Raw genomic sequence first — 18,996 nt, 5'->3', positions numbered from 1 at the left:
CTAAATATCTGTTAGATAAATGAAATCGACAGTTTTTTCTCTTGTATTCAACTCACCTCACACCTTTGCTTCTGTTCTAACATGGAACTTTTTTCTTTGAATGTGACAGACGATATTTCCCGTGTCAAACTTTCAGTCCATGCCCATTCAACTGACGACTACATCAATGCCAACTACATGCCTGTAAGTGGAGAGTGGGGCCCATAGTGCTGGCTGGTTAGGAGGAGATCCTCCTGCTGTCCTTTGCTGTCTCTTTGAGGTTGAATATGTACTGCTTTCCATTTTTAGGGCTACCATTCCAAGAAAGAATTTATTGCCACACAAGGACCTTTACCCAACACTTTGAAAGATTTTTGGCGTATGGTTTGGGAGAAAAATGTCTATGCCATTGTCATGTTGACCAAATGTGTTGAGCAGGGAAGGGTAAGTATCTTTTATTTTTATTATTATTCAGTTCAATTCATTCATTCATATTTACTGTGGTGGGAGGGTATCTTAAAAATGATTTGTCTTTTTTTAAAAAAACACTCCCCCAAATATTAGCACCTCTGTTCTTAGAAGTGTGTTTTCTGACTTTTTCTCCTCTAAGAGAAAAGTTTTAGAAAAACGTTAAAAAATTCTATGTTATCATTACCTTCCTTTGTGGACAGAGAGCAATGTTTTCTATTCATTAAGTCACTGCTGCTGGCGTTAATGAACAGCAGGGGTTGGGTTAGTGAGGCGGAAGAAGTCATGTGCAGCTCCGTTGTTCATCAGCTCTGTGGATGAGTGCAAGCCCGACCTGCCTCCGAGCAACCAGCTCTACCTGTGACATGACCAATTTGACCAACTCAGTGATTTTCAAACTTAGTCTATAGCATTGGGGCCCTTTCTTTATGCAAAATTTCTGATGTATCCCCAGAGAAGTCTCAGCAGTTCCCTCTCCCTTGTGATGGCCTGGAATCCTCCCAGCCACTTCCATCAAAGATAAGATTTCTTCTAGTAATAAAATCCCATCTTTCCATAAGTGGACCAAGGAGAATTGAAAAACATGGGCTAAATTCAGAAAGTCTGTGCCTGAGGAATAGGACCTAATGTGCTTTGTGAATTTTTTCATGTAGGTTTGTTACTTAAAGAATAGGATAGGAGTCAAGTCCCTTTTCTTTTTGGGCCATGCTAGTTCCCCAACCAGGAGATCGAACCCATGCCCCCCTGCATTGGAAGGGCAGAATCTTAACCACTGGACCACCAGGGAAGTCCCAAGGAGTCAAGTCCCTAAGCCAGTGGTTCTGAAACTTTAACGTGCATCAGAGTCACCTGCAGGGTGGCTCCGCCTCCAGAGTTTCTAATTCAGAGGGACTGTGCTGGACCTCCGAGTTGCATTTCTGACAATTCCCGCTGCTGCCGCTCCAGGGTGCGTGCTTTGAGTAACACTATCCCGGAGATAGTGCCAACCTGTCAGGCATCATTTCTTTTTTTTCTTCTTTCTTTTTTTAATAGTAGAGCTTTTATTTATTTATTTAATTTTTGGCTGCCTTGGGTCTTCGTTGCTGCACTCAGGCTTTCTCTAGTTGTGGCGAGCGAGCTCTAGAGCCCAGGCTCAATAGTTGTGACGCACGGGCATAGTTGCTCCGTGGCATGTGAGATCTTCCCGGACCAGGGCTCGAACCCATGTCCCCTGCATTGGCAGATGGATTCTTAACCACTGTGCCACCAGGGAAGTCCCTGGGCATCATTTCTTTTAATGTTCTGTTCTTTCACTTTAATTTAGCAGATGTTTATCCAGCCCCAAGTATGTGTAAGGTCCTGTGTTAGGGGCTGGGGTTGGAGGAAGGAAAGGTAACAAAGAACAGTTAAGAGGTGGTTCCCTTCATATTATGTGTGACACAGAAGGTTGGGTTCTGCACCCATTTCTCGCATTAGAACAGGTTATTATGCAAACGAAAGGCCATTGCTTATGAATGCAAATAAACTTTATGGTGCTGTTGAGCCCAGGGCCTCACACATGGGACATTCTCCTAAATATCTGTTAGATAAATGAAATCGACATAGTTAAATTAACGAAGAACAAGAAGATGAATTTAACGGGTCCTTGTTCATCATCAGGCGGGAGAGAAGTGGATGTTACTGACCCTGGGTGACAGGGGAAGAGAGCCAGTGTATTTTCTGCACTAGATTCTCCATATATGTTATTTTTTCCTATAACAACCCTGTGAGGTGTTATTATTTTATAGATGGGGAAACTGAAGCTTAGAGTTTACTTGCCCACAAGGTAGTAACATAAATCCAGCGGGTAAGAGGCAACCTGGGCAAAAACTCCATGTCAGTGTGTGTCCCAGTCCTGTGTTCTTTCTTGGAGCAGTGGTCCAGAAGCCGGGATCTTTTAAAAAATACAGATCCCTGGGTCAGAGTCAGCATCTCTGGAGGTGGGAAGCAGGCATCTGTTTTTAAAGCAAAACAAACCTCCGAGGTGAGTCAGATATCAGTCAGGGTTAGAAACCATTGCAGGAGAGCACACTTTGGAAAGTTTAGAGAGAGAGTGTGTGTATATATGTGTGTGTGTGTGTTTTCAGTCAGTTACTAAATGGGGATTGAGGTAGTCTCAGAGAGCAGTTGTTTCCTGATTTTTATTTCTGTTCACATCTGCCCATTGACTTTATAAAAATCAAAGACCCCCAAATTATTTAATCTGATTCTCTTTATTGGTGTCCATATTTGTATTGCAATTAGTGTGTATCTAAAAGTATTGGGGAAAGTTCTCATTTCTTCTGCTGCTTAGGGTTATAGGTCAGTCAGAGAAGTTTAGTTCAGGGAGCAGTTAGTGGAATGGCTGCTGTAGGCCTGGGGGAGCTGGGTGGGCATGGTGTCCCCTGTGAAGGAACAGCTGCTGCTTAGCTCTGAGTCAGTTTTTGTGCAGAAATGGGGGCTCAGTGTTGGCTAGATCTTCTGATTTTTCAAGAGAAGCAAGAAATCTGGATTTTTATGGGAAAACTCCCAAATTTAAAAAAGTTGGTAGGAATCGTAAATTTAAAAAAACCCAAAATTCCAAGGGTCAGACAGAACCCACCTAAGGGATGGATTCAGACCCCGGGCGGTGCTAGTTTTCAATATCTGGTCTCCTTGTGAGGCTTTCGTGATGGTAGGTGGTTTGATCTGAGTCTTTGTATAAAAACACATTTTATTCTAGACCAAATGTGAGGAGTACTGGCCCTCCAAGCAGGCTCAGGACTACGGGGACATAATGGTGGCAATGACGTCAGAAATTGTTCTACCAGAATGGACCATCAGAGACTTCACAGTGCAAAATGTAAGTAAGAGGTCAAGAAGGACAAGTCTCATATAACATTAACATATATAAACCTTGGGTTGATACTTTTTAGGTTGGTATTAACCAATTTTTTTATGCATCAGAATTATATTTTTGCTTTTTTCTTTACAGAATAAAACAACCCATATCTGCATATACTCTAAGGCAACCCTTCGGCTTTGCTTTCTTGAAGAGAATTTCCTAAGTTGTTCTTAAATAAAGTGAATCTTAAGAGCATGGCTCAGTATCTGTACTCCTTTCCTTCCACTTCCACGTGACCTGCTCATAGAATTTTTGTTACAAATCAAGGCCGTTTTGGATTATTTGGTTGGAAGTATGACATCAGGAGTGGCCATTTGCTGTTGGAATAGTTTATAATGACAGTTACAATAATAGGATTCCAGGACATATACACATGGCCTCCCTTCCCCCAAAATGTTATGAAAACAAATGCAGTTAAATTGTGTAGGCATTCTAGGAGGTCAGTTTATGTGTCCTTTTAATTTTGTAAAGGATGTTTAAAAATAGAATCAGTGTCATGAGCAACATTGATATCTTTTGATGGCTGCATAAATCAATATAACCCTCTGCAGTTTATATCAAAGGCATAAAAATGTCTGTCCCCCTTTGATCTGGTGGTTCCAAGTTTGAGAATCTGCCCTAAAGAAATAATCTGAAATATAGGAGAAGGCTTATTATTCATAAAGATGTATATGAGTATTATTTATAATGGGGGGGAAAATTTGGAAACCATGCAAATATCTAGCTTTTGGAGTATAGGTAATGAAACTATAGGTTATCTAGTCACTGTATCATTATTCAGCTATTAGAAATGATGGCTATGGAAACTGCATAATTACCATGAGGAGAAGTTAGAGTGTAATTAAGGGAAATATACTAGGAGACAAAATTTTATGCACATTATGAATAGTGCCTAAAAGAAAAACCTGGCAGTAGATTTAGTAGAGTTGCGTTTATGAGGGGCTGGTGGGCTGGTTTCCAGTTTATGAGAATTATCCTTGAAGATTTCATAAGTCATTTCATGCTCCACTGTTGTGGTATATTAACTCTTTGCTAATTGCCGTGTCTCAGAGGCTCTGGCCTCCATTAATACTTATTTCAATTCCTCTCCTGGAGATGCCGTCAAAGCAGTTAATCATGTATTGAATGGGTCACATAAATAATGCAGTTCACCATAGCTGAGAATCCCTTAAAATGTCATACTTATTTCTATAGATTTCACCCATTTTAAACAGACTGGCTTATCCTTGGTTGCTTTCACTGCTTGGAGTTTGCCCTTGTGGAGGGGAATTGTGGGTAGAATTGTCCACATCATTAAAAATTTACTACTATTATTATTTTTATTAACTAAACTCCAGACTTTCTTCTAATTTCATAGTTTTCCACTAAAGCCCTTTCCAGTTCAGGATCCAATCTAGGATACCACATGGCATTTAATAAAATATTATTTTTAATTGTACAAAATGCATGAATATATTTTCCCTTTAAAAAGTGGGAACATAACTGATAGGGCTGAAAGTGTCCTTTGCCTGCCACCTCTAACCTGAGCCTCTTTGCTCTTCTGTGGAGATAATACTGAAAGTCTGACCTTCCCCTCAGCTCTCTCCTTCTCCCCTCTTTTCTCTCATGGCTGGTTTCTTTCTTTGGATGAGTACTTATAATTAAATCTGTGAATGTTATGTTCCTGCGTGACGGGATTTCACAGTACCCTCTTCCCTCACTGCCCTTTTTTCTTACTGTCTTCCACATTTTGAATAATGTGAATGTACTGCTTTTATAATGTATATACATTAACAACAACAAAAGAAGCTTCAAAGGGTAGCTGTCATAAAGAAGATGGAAATGCCAGCAGTCCAGATATAGCTACACACAGGTGAGGCCAGTGCCCAGGTGTAGGCATAATGAGTACAGTTGAATCAGGAATGGGAATGGCCCAGCCTGGGTGGAGTTCTGATAATTAAAGGTATGTGCTTTGGTCCATGTAGGAAACCAGTCTGCATAATAACTAACTCTGTTATAATAAGCTTCACTTTCTATTGTCTATCTGAAGTCGAAATAGATGCCCTTTCTCAAAGCCCTACAGCTCTAAGTATTTACTTGGTGCTTGCCGGTTGCCTATCACTTTATTAAATTCTTTGTAAGACGTGAATTATGAGGCATTTCTTGCCCCGAAGGCACTGACTATCGTAGTTGTATTTGTATAAATTTATTTTTGGTCAGTGACATTTCCAGGTGGGCTCAAGGGGTGGGGTTTATGAATCTCTAAGGAGGTGTAGGTGTAAGAATGTGAGCACATTACTGGCAGGAGGCTGGATTGGAAGGGGAAGATTCTGAATTCAAAATCGAAGGATGAGAGACTTCTGCCTCTGAGCTGAGTGTTAAGAGAAGTTGTTTCACTTCTTGGAACCTTCCTCCTCCTTTTTTAAGGGGGATCATAAACCCTCCTGCTTGGCATGTTATGAGGATTTGATGAACACTTTATCAGCTGTTGTACCAATGTACCATTCTAATTTGTGGTCATAACCACTTCTGCTGAGCTGCCTTTCAGCTGAGCCATGCAGTTCAGTCTTCAGGTACTGCTTGATCTAGCTTGCCTTTCTCTCTGGATCTTACAACTTTTCTTGGCTTTTAGATCCAGACAAGTGAGAGTCACACTCTGCGTCAGTTCCATTTCACCTCCTGGCCTGACCATGGTGTTCCCGACACCACTGACCTGCTCATCAACTTCCGGTACCTTGTTCGTGACTACATGAAGCAGAGTCCTCCTGAGTCACCGATTCTGGTGCACTGCAGGTATGCAAATGGCTGTCCATGTGTGACAGATTTCAAACGTACTTATAAATATGGACACTTTTGAAAAAAAAAAAAAACCCTAAGAGGGAATGCAATAGGTATTTACAAATTCAAGAAAGGTTTGGATAAGGGACCAATAAGGAGTTAGGGCTTTTTCCCTAAGCCTTCGACTTTAGAATGGGGGTTGGCAAACTATAGCCTGTGGGTCAGATCTGGTCACCTGCCTGTATTTAAAAAAAAAATCATATTTAAATTTCTTTCTTATTTATAATATTTTGTTTTGAAATATTTCAACCTTACAAAAGTATGGAGAATAATAACAATTTAATCAGGCACAACATGATGCCATATATGTTTCTTTTTGTTAATAATACATTACAGATATAATTAAAGTCTCTGCTTACTAGTCTCCTATCCCATTCGCCTTCTTACATAGGTGAATGTGGTCCTAAAGTTGATCTGTATCATTCCCTTCTGTGCTTTTATATTTTATTACATATGTACATAACTCTATGGTTTTATATACTTTAAACTTTTACCAGATTTTATAATGTACACATCATTCTGCAACCTGTTTTGTTTAGCATTTTGGTTTGCTATTTAACAATGTTGAAACACATAACTCTGGTTCATTTTATTTATTTAAAAATATTTTTTCCACATGTAAAAACTGCATGTAAATTAATGAATACAACATAATGAATACAACAGTGATGAGTTTGGAGATGAGTATACCCCTGTGAAACCATCACCACAGTCTATTTGGCTGTCTGTTTTTGTAAATACAGTATTATTGGAACACAGCCATGTCCATTTGGTTACATATTGTCTATAGTTACTTTTATGCTATAGTGGCAGAAAGAGTTGATTTGCAAAGTCTGAGAAGCTGAAGATATTTACTCTCTGGCCCTTAACAGGAAAAGTTTGCCACCCTCTCCTCCAGAACAATAGGAAATTAGCTTTGAAGCTGAAGGAATTGATTTTAGGACAGAAGAAGGGAGGGACTTTGTTGCCCTCTGGGGAATAAATTGATGGAACTTGCCAACCTAGATACATTGGCGACTTCAATGGGACTGAGATTCAAGATGCTCTAGCAAGGTGTTTTATTTGTGGCATTTGACATGAAAGTCACTTTAAGACTTGGGCCCCAGTTCTAAGCTAGTACAGTCTGACTTGAAAGGTTTCAATTGAACCAATTGGTAATGGTCCTGGGCTTGACCCTCAAAGCCTGATAGTGGAGGAGAGTAAGATATATGTATAAATGGGGAAATGGGAGAGTTTTACAGTAGAGGTAACCCATGCTGACATGCTCATTTCCCCTTTTTTTCAGTGCTGGGGTGGGAAGGACGGGCACTTTCATTGCCATCGATCGTCTTATCTATCAGATGGAGGACGAGAACACTGTGGATGTGTACGGGATTGTGTATGACCTTCGAATGCACAGGCCTTTAATGGTGCAGACAGAGGTGAGCCCAATGTCTGTGTCTGACAATTCCCCCTTCCCTTCTGTGTTTAAAAGATGGCATCATGTCACACACTTGTGTTAAAATATTCCACCCTTCCAGATCTTTCTGGCTCTTGGCTGTGAGGTGGATTTCTTTCAAGACCTTAAAGTGATGTGGGATTGAACTACCCCACGATACCCGATGCAGTGACATAGTTGTCCTGATAGCAGCAATGGAGCTACAAACCGAGACAGTATCAGGATTCCTCACCTTGCTGCCACTGACTCACCAAATAATCTTAGCAAGTCTCTGAACTTTGGCTTCCGGGTTTTAAACTCATGAAACTGGTCTTTTCAACTCTTGATTTCTAAGAAGATCTGACCATTCTTAAAATAAGCTAATGAAATGGACTCATCAAATATTAATGATACGAAATAGGATAATGCCGCTTTAAGCTTTAACACAGCAATATATCCTCACCCTGCCTTGTAAATGTTAAAGAACATCAATCATCATGGCTGCGGGAGGATGGTGACCAATTGGGAACATGCATGCTTAATATCTACAGTGTCGTTTATGTAAAACTGTTGGGTTTGGCTTTCCCTGAAATGTTCCTGATAAACTATGTGTTCAAGGCATGTTCTCAACACGTGTATTGGGAAATAGCCTTCCTCAAAGCTGTCGGGATGAATGCTCCCGGCCAGGATAGAGCAGAATATTAACCTTGTGTCAGGCCGTCACCCTGAACCAATTCAGAACTCTATGAGTATGTGTTGTGTTTCTGAGTCCAGCAGGAAATGTTCTGGAGGCCTGGGTGCGTTGTGTGCTTTGGGGTGGCGCAGCGTGGCTGTGGTGGGAAGAGCGGAAGTCACCTCCTGCGTTGGTGGGGACAGAGATCTCCTGTTTTCTGCTGTAATTAATATATAGAGTCGTAGTTATCAATCTTTTATCCGCTTCTGAGAAACACAGAAATCTTATACCTGCTTACAAATGTTCTCATCCCTTTTTAAAATATTTTGAAAATAATATAAATTTGTTCATATCAAAAAAATTTAACAGTACAGGATTATACAGAGGACGTTTTTCTCTTTTACTTTTTCTTCCCCAGTTCCACTCCCTAGAGGTAGCTAGTGTTTACAGCTTGCATGTATCTTTACAGGCTTCTTTATGTACCTCTGTTAAAAAAAAATATACACACACACACACACACACACACAGAGCATATTTTAAAAATTGGATCTTATTTTGTAGGTAATGCTGCCCTGTGATGTTTTTCTCCTCTAACAGCATTATGGATATCTTTCAGCATATACCCTTTCTTCCTCTTTTTTTTTTTGCGGTACGTGGGCCTCTCACTGTTGCGGCCTCTCCCGTTGCGGAGCACAGGCTCCAGATGCGCAGCCTCAGCGGCCATGGCTCACGGGCCCAGCCGCTCTGCGCCATGTGGGATCTTCCCGGACCGGGGCACGAACCCACGTTTCCTACATCGGCAGGCGGACTCTCAACCACTGCACCACCAGGGCCTTTCTTCCTCTTTTTAATGGCTACCTGCAGATTCTGATGTGCTTGCCTGAAGCATGGGGACCTTCAGGTCTACCCCAATCACTACCCCTGTCTCTACACCCCCTTCAGGATGGGGACCCCCAACTCGGTCCTGATCATCCCCCTTTAACCCACCCCCTCTGTTGAGAATCACAGCTTATTCATTCTCCACATCCCCCCTAGCCAAGAAAACCCTGCTGGACTTTTTAGTGCATTATTTCCTCCACGTTCTTTCTTTGCCCTTCCCCAAGATTCTGGTACTTTTCCTTGGTGCAGGGAGGTGCGGGGAGTGTGCCACTCTCATTGAGACCCATTAATGATGAGAACCTTGCTGTCCGTGGTTTCAGATTTCACCACTATGTTATTACCCCTTGACCTACGTGAACTTGGAGTGTTCACTGTGGGGTGGGTGGGGTTGGAGGGCGGTAATCTGTTTGAAAAAAACCTTGGGTGCGCACCTTCAGGACCTGTGCTCATTTGTTTTCTCTCTTTCTTTTTCTAACAGGACCAGTATGTTTTCCTCAATCAGTGTGTTTTGGATATTATCAGATCCCAGAAGGACTCGAAAGTAGATCTCATCTACCAGAACACAACTGCAATGACAATCTACGAAAACCTTGCACCAGTGACCGCGTTCGGAAAGACAAATGGTTACATTGCCTAAATTCCAAAGGAAAACCTTTCTGGAGTTAACCAGACCGTCACACCCACAGCAGAGGAAAATGCCCCGATGTTGACATGTTTTTATATGTCTAGTATCCTAATTCTTTGTTCCGTTTTGTTAGAACTAATTTGAGAGTGTGAAGCTGCACATGTGAAACATGACAAGTGAGAAGTTGGGGCTGTCAGGGGCTGTGGATGGGTAGTGAGCAAATCAACTATGTTTCTGATGATCAGTGGGATGAGTTCCCTTTTTTTTTTTCTTGAGAATTACAGAACACCAGGAAAAGTGAGCTATGATTTTTTTTTCTTTTACAAGACGTTCTTTTTTAAAAAGACTATTTTATATGATTCACATGCTAAAGCCAGGATTGTGTTAGGTTGAATATATTTTAAGTATCAGAGGTCTATTTTTACCTACTGTATCTTGGAATCTAGCTGATGGAAAATACATAATAGTGGATGATTATCATGTAGGGAGGGCTACGTGGTACCTCTCCTGCCTGGGTTTTCTATTTGAACATGTGCCTTTTCTGAATTATGCTTCCACAGGTAAAACTCAGTAGATCTCTATTTTTGTATTGAATCTCATAATTGGACTATGTGGAATATTTAAACAGTAGTTTAGTATCAGAGGTTCAGCCTTCTTAGTAACATTCCTGTTCTCATTTGATTAGAGGAGATCCTCCCCAACTTCCTCCATCCCCCGTTTTGTGCTCTATTCTTTCTTCCCTTTTCCCCTCCTCTTTTTCCCCAAAGACACTTCTGATGGCCACATTTTCTGCCCATTGGTTGGGCAAGAGTGGAAACTAAATTATCACCGTGAGAATTTCGGGGTGGGGGAAGGTCGGGGGGAAGCAGAGGGACCCTTCAGTGACACAATAATCTTTTATTGTCCCCATTTGATCTTTTTTCTCATTTCTGTATGTGGTAAGAAGGATTATTTAAAGGTGCAATATGTGACTTAGTGATTCATGATGCTCTAGGTTTTTAGTAACGTTTTACTCAGGTTGGCATTTTATGTGTCTCTGTGTGTCCGTGTATGTGTGTGTGTGTTTTTAAAAGCGTGGCAATCTGCGAACACTTCCGTGTGAAAACAGTGTCAGATGAATCCCTCCTTCCGTAGAGTCTACTGGCTTTAGTCTGTACCTGCAGTGACACATACCCGTATCTGCTGTATATATATATACTAAACTCTTAAAACAGTCATTCCTTGGAACTGAGGTGTACAAAGTTCAAATTTGTATCAAAGATGTAATTATTATTTTTAAAACTTCTTTTCACTATACTGCTGCTGTAATTACTTTGATTTTTTTAAAGTGTAGGTTGATTTTTGTTGTTGTTGTTTTTGGCTTTCAGGTATGTGTATCCACCGAGAATTTCAGAATCTATGTGGATTTATTTTATTGGTACATAATCTGTAAACTTCTCAAGGCATTAACATGAAAGGGTTTGTTTCTTTTTATTTTATATTGTGGCTCAGGTTATATTTTGAAGATGTGTTGAGTTTCTCCTCCAATAGGCAATGAAGTGTACAAGGTCTTATGAAGGAATGACCAAGTCCCTGGAGTCCTGTGGCCATTTCCCACAGTCATAAATCCTGCTGTAAACATAGGACGATGTGTCCTATTGAAAATGGGAGCGGCGTGCCCTGGTCACCGTGGATCTGTGGGATCCTGTCTCCTGACCCTGCCATGCTCCTTAACTCACCGGCACTTTGATCACTGACTGGACAGTTGGGTATCTTAGGGTCACGAAGGGGGAACCACCGTGTACAGAAAGCCCTTGATTCGGTTCAGAGGTCGGGTGCTGCACGTCTTTTGTCTCCCTCTCCCTTTGAGGTACTGAAAGAAATAAAGGAGAAGTGGTAATGGTGTCGTGTTTTGGGGGAACCTTACTTCCCAAATGGAAATTGCACTTTTTGCTGAATCGTTTGCTCTCTTTGGTAGAAAGCAGTTTGTTCAGTATCAGGCCCTTTGAGGAGTGGGCTGGCCAGGCCAGGCCAGGCCAGGCTGGGTCCTCCTCTTCGGCTCTGAAGGTCTGCATCAGGGAAGCCGTGCTGTCCCGGGGTGTTGAGTAAAGCTGGGTTTGGGCGATTGCTTCCAAGCCTTCACACTTGGAAGGCTGCCCCTTGCACGCAGATCTTGGAGGGTTCCGTAACTTCTTCAGTGGTCCCTGTTCAGGCAGCAGTTCTGTGGGTCACACCCCTTCCCACTCCAATTTGTCAGGAGACCACGGTGATGGGTGCCAGTGTACCAAATCCCATGTGGGCGTGCGCCCTGCCCACATCACCGCCGCTGCCGTGGAGAAGTCGGAGGGAAGGACTTAACTCGAAAAGTTCCTTTAACAGATGAAAGCAACAATAATCATAATCATATTGCGTCAAAATGCAAAACCCGGAAATCTTCCTGCCTTCCGCCTGGGATGATCTTGGGAAATGGGCAGCAGCCACTCAGACGTCATTCCCAATCCTGGGAGGAAGGCTTGTGGTGGGGAGGCCTGGATTCCAAGTGCGCAGGTCACACGAAGGTCAGGACGCTTCTCTGCATCCTGAAGAGACCTGGCGATGGGCCAAGGGTGGGGGGGGTTGGTGAGGGTATTTATAGCACAGTGAAAAGGGAAGATTCATGTGTAAATATAAAGGACACCCGGGCTGGGGGTTGGTCCCAGAAAAGAGAAAGTACTTTTGAGTTCCTGCCCCCAGCCCTTCCAGGAGCAATGGAACAGTGAACAATGAACCAGACTTTGAGGAGTCCAGTGGAATCGTGGGGATGGTGTGATCGCCCTTGCTTAGTATTTGACAGTTGCATACAGAAAGCCAGCCAGGATGGGATGAGTTAGTTGGGGGGATTTTGGGCCATTGATATCTTCTCCCAAGAGCAAGGACGTTTTGTCTGCAAAGTTAAACCTCATGATGATTGGCCCCAGTAGGAAGTGACATTTGGGTCTGTTCCCTGTGGCCATGTAACAACCATTAGATTTTGGCATAACTGACTCCGCTGGATTCGGGCATCACCAAGTCACAGGCTCCTGGGGTTGGGGCCAGCCATGCAGATGATTCTGGGATGAAAAAGCCTGGTTTTCTTTTGAAATGCTCGATTGCACTTGCTGAGCGAATAAACGAGTCTTGGTGACTGATGTCGATTTGCCTCCAAAGTCCAAGTTCTGAGTTTTCAGACTATGTGTAGCAGTCGAGTATTTAACATACTGTAGCTTTTTTTTCCCTTGGGGACACCTATGAATAGGAGATGTTGATGTGGACTCTAAAACTGTAATTTTCTTGTAACAATTTTGGAATGATGCATATTTCTAATGTTTGTTATACTTGTACAGAGTATTGCTGTTGGTTGCTTTTATTTTGGTTTGTTTTTTAAGGAAAAAAATGGCCTGAAAAAAAATTTTTTTAAAAGACATAATTACCAAATATAAAAAATGTCAACACATCATGCCTCTGTTTGACTCTCCCCCTCCTTGCTTTATGTCCACATCATTTCACTCACCGAGCCGTTTAGTTTCCTGCATTCAGCTGGGGCATCCTTAACAAAAACACGTTTCCCTTGGGATTTTCCCACATCGTTTCCGTTTGCCAGGGCTGCTGTAACAAAGTACAACAGACTGGGGGGCTTAAACAACAGAAATGTATCATCTCACAGTTCTGGAGGTTAGAAGTCTGAGATCGAGGTGTCAGCAGGTTGGTTTCCTCCGAGGCCTCTCTCCTTGGCTGGTGGACGACCATCTCCCCCTTTGTCTTCACATGGTCGTCCCTCTGTGTGTCCTAATCTCTTCTTATAAGGACAGCAGTCACAATAGATTACAGCGCACTCTAATGACCTCATTTTACCTTACTTACCTCTTGAAAGAGTCTGTCTCCAAATACAGTTGCATTCAGAGGCACTGGGTGTTAGGACTTTAACATATGAACTTTGGGGGCACGTAATTCAGCCCAAAACACACATGGAGGGTGAGGAAGTGGAGACCTGGGGGAAATGAGCGTGCAGCTCAGGTGTGTGCTCACAGAGGGTCGGATGTGGCTCTGCAGGTGGACGCACACCCACTCGGGGGTGGCTCATATGCCTTAGGCAAGCCTCCGGAACTTTTAGAGGGTTTTCTGGTTGATGGATTTGGGGAATCTCAGAATTGCTGGGAGACTGTGGCAGTTTGGGTACGTTTTCTTTCATCTCGCTCCCTTATGCCTGATGCAAACTCTAAGTAGACGGAGATGATTCTAAGATCTCTCTTATTCCTCTTGTCCGAAACAAATTAATCTATTCGACAGTGATGTACTGAGTACCTGCTACACACCCGCCACTATACCTTGGCGGCTGAGGGTTCTACTGTGAACAAAATGGACAGAAATCTCTGCCCTCATGGAACTTACATCCTGATAAGAGGAGGCAGACAAACAACATATGTAAATAAAATCTTTAGTTTGTTAGATGATGAAAATAAGGAGAAAAATAGCATTTCACACCCAGACGCACCAACTGGCTTTCACACACAAGGCAGCACAGCCACATCGTGTCAAGGAGAAAGTGTCGCAACACGCTCTCCACCCAACCCCTGACTGACTTACTGTTTGGTCGGCGGCAGTGCCCACTCCTCGGGTCCATCAGGGACACAAAGGGTGGACGCAGCACAAGTCCTGCCCGTAAGAAGTGGACAGTCTAGAGGGAGTGGCCAGGGGCACGTGTGATGCAAACGCACAACAAACCCCACGAAATACTGGAGGTGATAAAGGAACAGGTGACAGGGGTCCCAGGAGCATAAGGGGGAGTGGCATGTGAGGCAAGTCTTAAGCAGGATTTTAGCTGGAGGATATAAGGGGGGAGGCAGGGGGTGAATGTGCCCTCTTGGAGGATGGTGAGGGCTTCAGGATGAGGGCGTGCAGGGAGGGGTGAGGTGAGGTGAGCTGAGGTTGTGCCTGATGACCCTGGCAGGGAAGAGCCCTAGGATTGTAAGCGTGGTTGATTAAAACCGTCTCACCTTTAAGACGTGTGTGTGTGTGTGTGTGTGTGTGTATACGTAAGTAAACTTACACACAGACATATATACACACAATCTTGCCTTCTCTATTTTCTTTGCATGGAAACTGCACAGTGGTCGCAAGGGTGAGTGACCACAATAGGATGGAAGGAAGGACACCACCAGACCCTTGACTGGTTAGTGGGAGTAAAGGGTATACTTTCTTGCACAGAACAGGCCACACTGTGGCACGTTCAGTGGGAGACACGTTTGCCCGGGCCTCCAGGTCCCACTAGGTCCTCAGTGGTCATTGCCATCGGGCAGGGCACACGGGGTCCTGTCAGATCTTTCATTTCCCTTTTTGCTGATCGCACCCTCTCAATCCCTTTCTCTCTTTCCCCACCTCTTCCCTTTCTTCCTCATTTCTCATCCTCCTTGCCTGTCCCAACCATCTGGAGACTACAGCTAAATGCTGGCCTGCTTGCCAAGTCAAAATAACTACTGACAATTCCAGCACATTCCTGAGTTGTTTATTTGAAATACTGGGCGAAATCAGGTCAGTTTTCCAGGCATGGATTCCCATAGTATGTCCAGGTCTGCCCGAGATCCCTTGCTGTAATTACTTTCCTGATTAGGCAAAAAGCACAGATCTGGAGCATACGACAATGGAATTATTCCAGACATGATTACTTGCCTCATTGAGGACAGAAAATATTTTGCTTTTAAAGAGATGCTCCAGATCTATGGTGGTAGGAAGGATGGTTCGGGTCCAGAAGCTTGGAGGCCTGAGCTTTAGTTCTCCCCTTGCCCAAACTGACTCAGTGGAAATCACAGAACTTTTCTACTTTTGATAAGCATCTTTAAAAAACAAACTTTTTATTTTATATTGGAGTATAGTTGATTAACAATGTCGTGTTAGTTTCAGGTGTACAGCAAAGGGATTCAGTTTTACATATATAAGTATCTATTCTTTTTCAAATTCTTTTCCCATTTAGGGATTGAGCAGAGTTCCCTGTGCTATACAATAGGTCCTTGTTGGTTATGCATTTAAAATATAGCAGTGGGTACATGTCAATCCCAAACTCCCTAACTATCTTCCCCCCCGCCCTTCCCCCCTGGTCACCATATGTTCGTTCTCTTAAAAGAACAAAACAAAAAAAATGATGAGCAGTAGATGACAGAGAGCTGAAGTTTGCCCGAGGTGTCTGGAATGCAGCATCTGTGGCTTGTTGAATACACAGCCCTGAGTGCCCGAGAGGAGTTGGGTGCTGGTGGATGTCTTCTAGTTAAAGCTGAGGAAGTTTAAGAGACTCAGTTTCTTAGGAGGGCATCTTCCCACAAGTGTTTTGAATGGTCATCTGACCATTACAAGTTCAACTGGGAAGGGCCCATCTTCATGTCCCAGCAGAGAGGGGCCTTGAGGGTAAGTTCAGGAAGAAAGAAGATGGCAGGTAGGAGTGTGGTTATACTTTTGATGCTGTAACATGCTGAGACACTCAACGTATTGCCTGGGATATATTAAACACCCAGTAAGTGTAGCTATTTATTTATCGACTTAAATTTGTATTGATCATGTCCTACAGGCTGGCAGTGGGCCCTCGGTGTGTACGTTTGTGAACAAAACAGGCATGATCCCTGTCCTTGTGGAATTTAAGGGCCTATGGGAGAGACAGGAAATTAAGAAGGAATCAAACCCGTATCTATCGTCACGGTGCGGCTGGAGTGAGAGGCCAGCCCCGGAGGGAGTGGGCAGGAGGGGCAGCCAAGACCCTGAGGCAGGAATGAAGCTGCACTTCTGAAGAGCAGTGAGAAGGCTGTGGTCTTTAGGGCCTCGCTGGTGAGGAAGCTAAGGGCACAATATGAAGCCGGAGTCAGTCGGGAGTGAGTCGGGCTGCGTGAGCCGCGTTGGGAGATGGGAAGTTAGCCTACAAGCCGTGGGAGGCCATCAGAGTTTCCACAATAGAGTGTGCTGATGTGCCGGTCACTGCATGGAGAACGGGTTGTAGGAGGGGAGCCTGGAAGCAGGGGAGCCTGTTAGAGGCTCTGCCTTAGGGATGGTTTTGGAAATAGTTGATGGCCACTTGTGAGGGAAGTGGCAGTGAATTTGGAGAGATGGGTGGATCTGAGACATGTGATGATGGTGGCCTGATGCATTCCCTCTCCTTTGTTTTGGACTTAAGACAAGGCCGCCCTGCAATTTGCTTTGGCCCATAGATGTGAACAGAAGTACTCATTCCAAATCTAGTCCATATGAGATTTTGCTTGATTTTGTTTTCCCTCTTCATTGCCATGAAAATGACCTCCCCTGGGCAGCTGCTCCACGAGCCTGGGCCCCAGAATGAATAGAGCTGCCCAGCCAAGCCCGCCAGGACTCTACCTTGGAGCAGAGCTACAGGGCCTAGGCCTGTCTAGGTCAGCTGGCTCCTAAGTGATCCATGAGGATAATTTATTCCATGAGAATCTATGACTTTGGGGTCATTTGTTATGTGGCATTTTTGTGGCAATTACTAACTAAAACACAGCCCCATAACTAGTAATAGGCAGAACTGGAATTTGAATCAACTCCAAAGTTTGGTTCTTAGCCATCTCTTTCAACAGTAGATGATTTCGTTTAAAATGTAGTCAGTTTCTTAGCACAGGCAATTAGGAACAGAACCTGGAGGTATCTGACATGTGAGAGAAAACAGTAAGGATCTGCCTACGTCTCTATCCTAGAGGTCTTCACTAAAGATTATGTTATATTTAGTTACGCTGGGCTTTTTTTTTTTTTTTTTTTGGCCACACCACGTGGCACGCAGGATCTTAGTTCCCTGACCAGGGATCAAACCCGTGCCCCCTGCAGTGGAAGCGTGGAGTCTTAACCACTGTACCACCAGGGAAAGCCCTCTGCTAGGCTTCTTTCTGGGCTGGGGGAACAAATCCACATTCTTCATGCTTTAATTCAGGCCAAACTTGTCCCAGAACTTTATGCATATACTATTGGTTTGGTCCAGGCAGGAAGGTACAAGCAACCTTCACATTCTATCAGTGGCCTGTTGTTAACTGGATACTGTTCAAAAACCAGGCTAAACTGCAAAACGGGCCAGCATTCAAGTGTTGCCTTCTTCTAGCACTTAATTTGATAAAGAATACCCAGGTGTAGCCTAGAAACTGAGGTATCATGGCGTTACTGAACTCAGGTTCAGCTGCTCATCCCTCAAGAATCCAATACTGAGAAATAGGTGCTGGGTAAAAGGAAAGACAGTTTTATTGAGGAAGCTGGCAATGCTGGGTAGAAGGTGGACTCGTGTCCCAAAGAACCAACTCCCTGTTGCCGACTGGGGGCAAGAGCTTTTAAGGGGGAGTTTCCAGGGTGTATAGGCAGGGGATGGGGGGCCTACGTGCAGAACAGCACAGTCAGCTCTGACAATCGTCTTGACATTGGTCATATGGCAGTTTGATCAATGTCATCTTGATTGTTTTAAATACAGTTAATCTCCAGTTCCAGGGCTGGTTTGTTTCCATTTCCTTGAGGCCAGTTCTCAGGGTTGTGCAGATGGAGCTCTTATGTCATGGCTACAGTCTGGGCATCATGTAGTTAACTTCGTTTACCAGGTGGGGGTTTTAATATCTGCAAAACAACTCAAAGAATATGGCTCAGAATATTCTCTACATCCCTTGAGGAGGAGCTAAATGTCCTTGACTTTGTTTAATGGCTAAACTATCATTATTTTGTCTTGTTTGGCTGTTGTTCTTTGCTTCTGCATTTTCTCACTTTTCTGATTAAATTTATTCTTTGGGTAAAGTTCTTCTACAGACAAGAGGCAGGCAGAGGACATGGGTGGGTGCGGGGGGAGTGGGGGAGGTCTGACCTAGGAAGACTCCATAGGGTCCTGCTCAGCTACAATGGGGGGAAAAATCAAGCAATCACCTGGGCTGTTATAACATGTAAAGCTGAAGTGAGAAAAACAATTTATAGAGCTATAAGAAAACAATTCTAGTAAACAATTAGGTAAGCACATAAGAAGACAAGAACGACAACTCCAGAATAACGTAACCGTGGGGTCCTGAGTGGCTTTTATCTTCACTTTCCTAAACTTTCTAATTTTCCCCAATGAGTATGGAGTACTTGTTGAGACTAATTAAAACTTCAGCATTTTTCTTCTTGACTCAAAAAAATAAGCTACAAAAAAAAATAATAATAATAAGCTACAACATATTTCAAAATATATTTGTTCAGCTTTACAAAGTTCTTTAAAATGAGCACAAGGCTTTTTGGAGTGCCTTTCAGCTGCAGTTTGTTAAAAG

The 18,996-nt window shown here is 43.3% G+C and overlaps 1 protein-coding gene across 1 annotated transcript in view; it reads left to right on the top strand.

Moving 5' to 3' along the window:
- Nucleotides 1–11,622, top strand: part of PTPRJ (protein tyrosine phosphatase receptor type J) — a 169,368-nt gene extending 157,746 nt beyond the window's left edge. Inside the window, exons 19-24 of the mRNA XM_060160071.1 lie at nt 110–183; nt 289–423; nt 3,167–3,286; nt 5,940–6,100; nt 7,431–7,566; nt 9,593–11,622. Coding sequence (XP_060016054.1) covers nt 110–183; nt 289–423; nt 3,167–3,286; nt 5,940–6,100; nt 7,431–7,566; nt 9,593–9,751 — 785 coding nt within the window. The 3' untranslated portion in view covers nt 9,752–11,622. The remainder of the gene's footprint in view (nt 1–109; nt 184–288; nt 424–3,166; nt 3,287–5,939; nt 6,101–7,430; nt 7,567–9,592) is intronic.
- Nucleotides 11,623–18,996: the final 7,374 nt, after the last annotated feature.

The sequence above is a fragment of the Lagenorhynchus albirostris genome, chromosome 9 (assembly GCF_949774975.1).
Source record: "Lagenorhynchus albirostris chromosome 9, mLagAlb1.1, whole genome shotgun sequence".
In the NCBI taxonomy this organism is placed as follows: domain Eukaryota; kingdom Metazoa; phylum Chordata; class Mammalia; order Artiodactyla; family Delphinidae; genus Lagenorhynchus; species Lagenorhynchus albirostris.
This window is presented reverse-complemented; position numbering and strand designations above follow the sequence as displayed.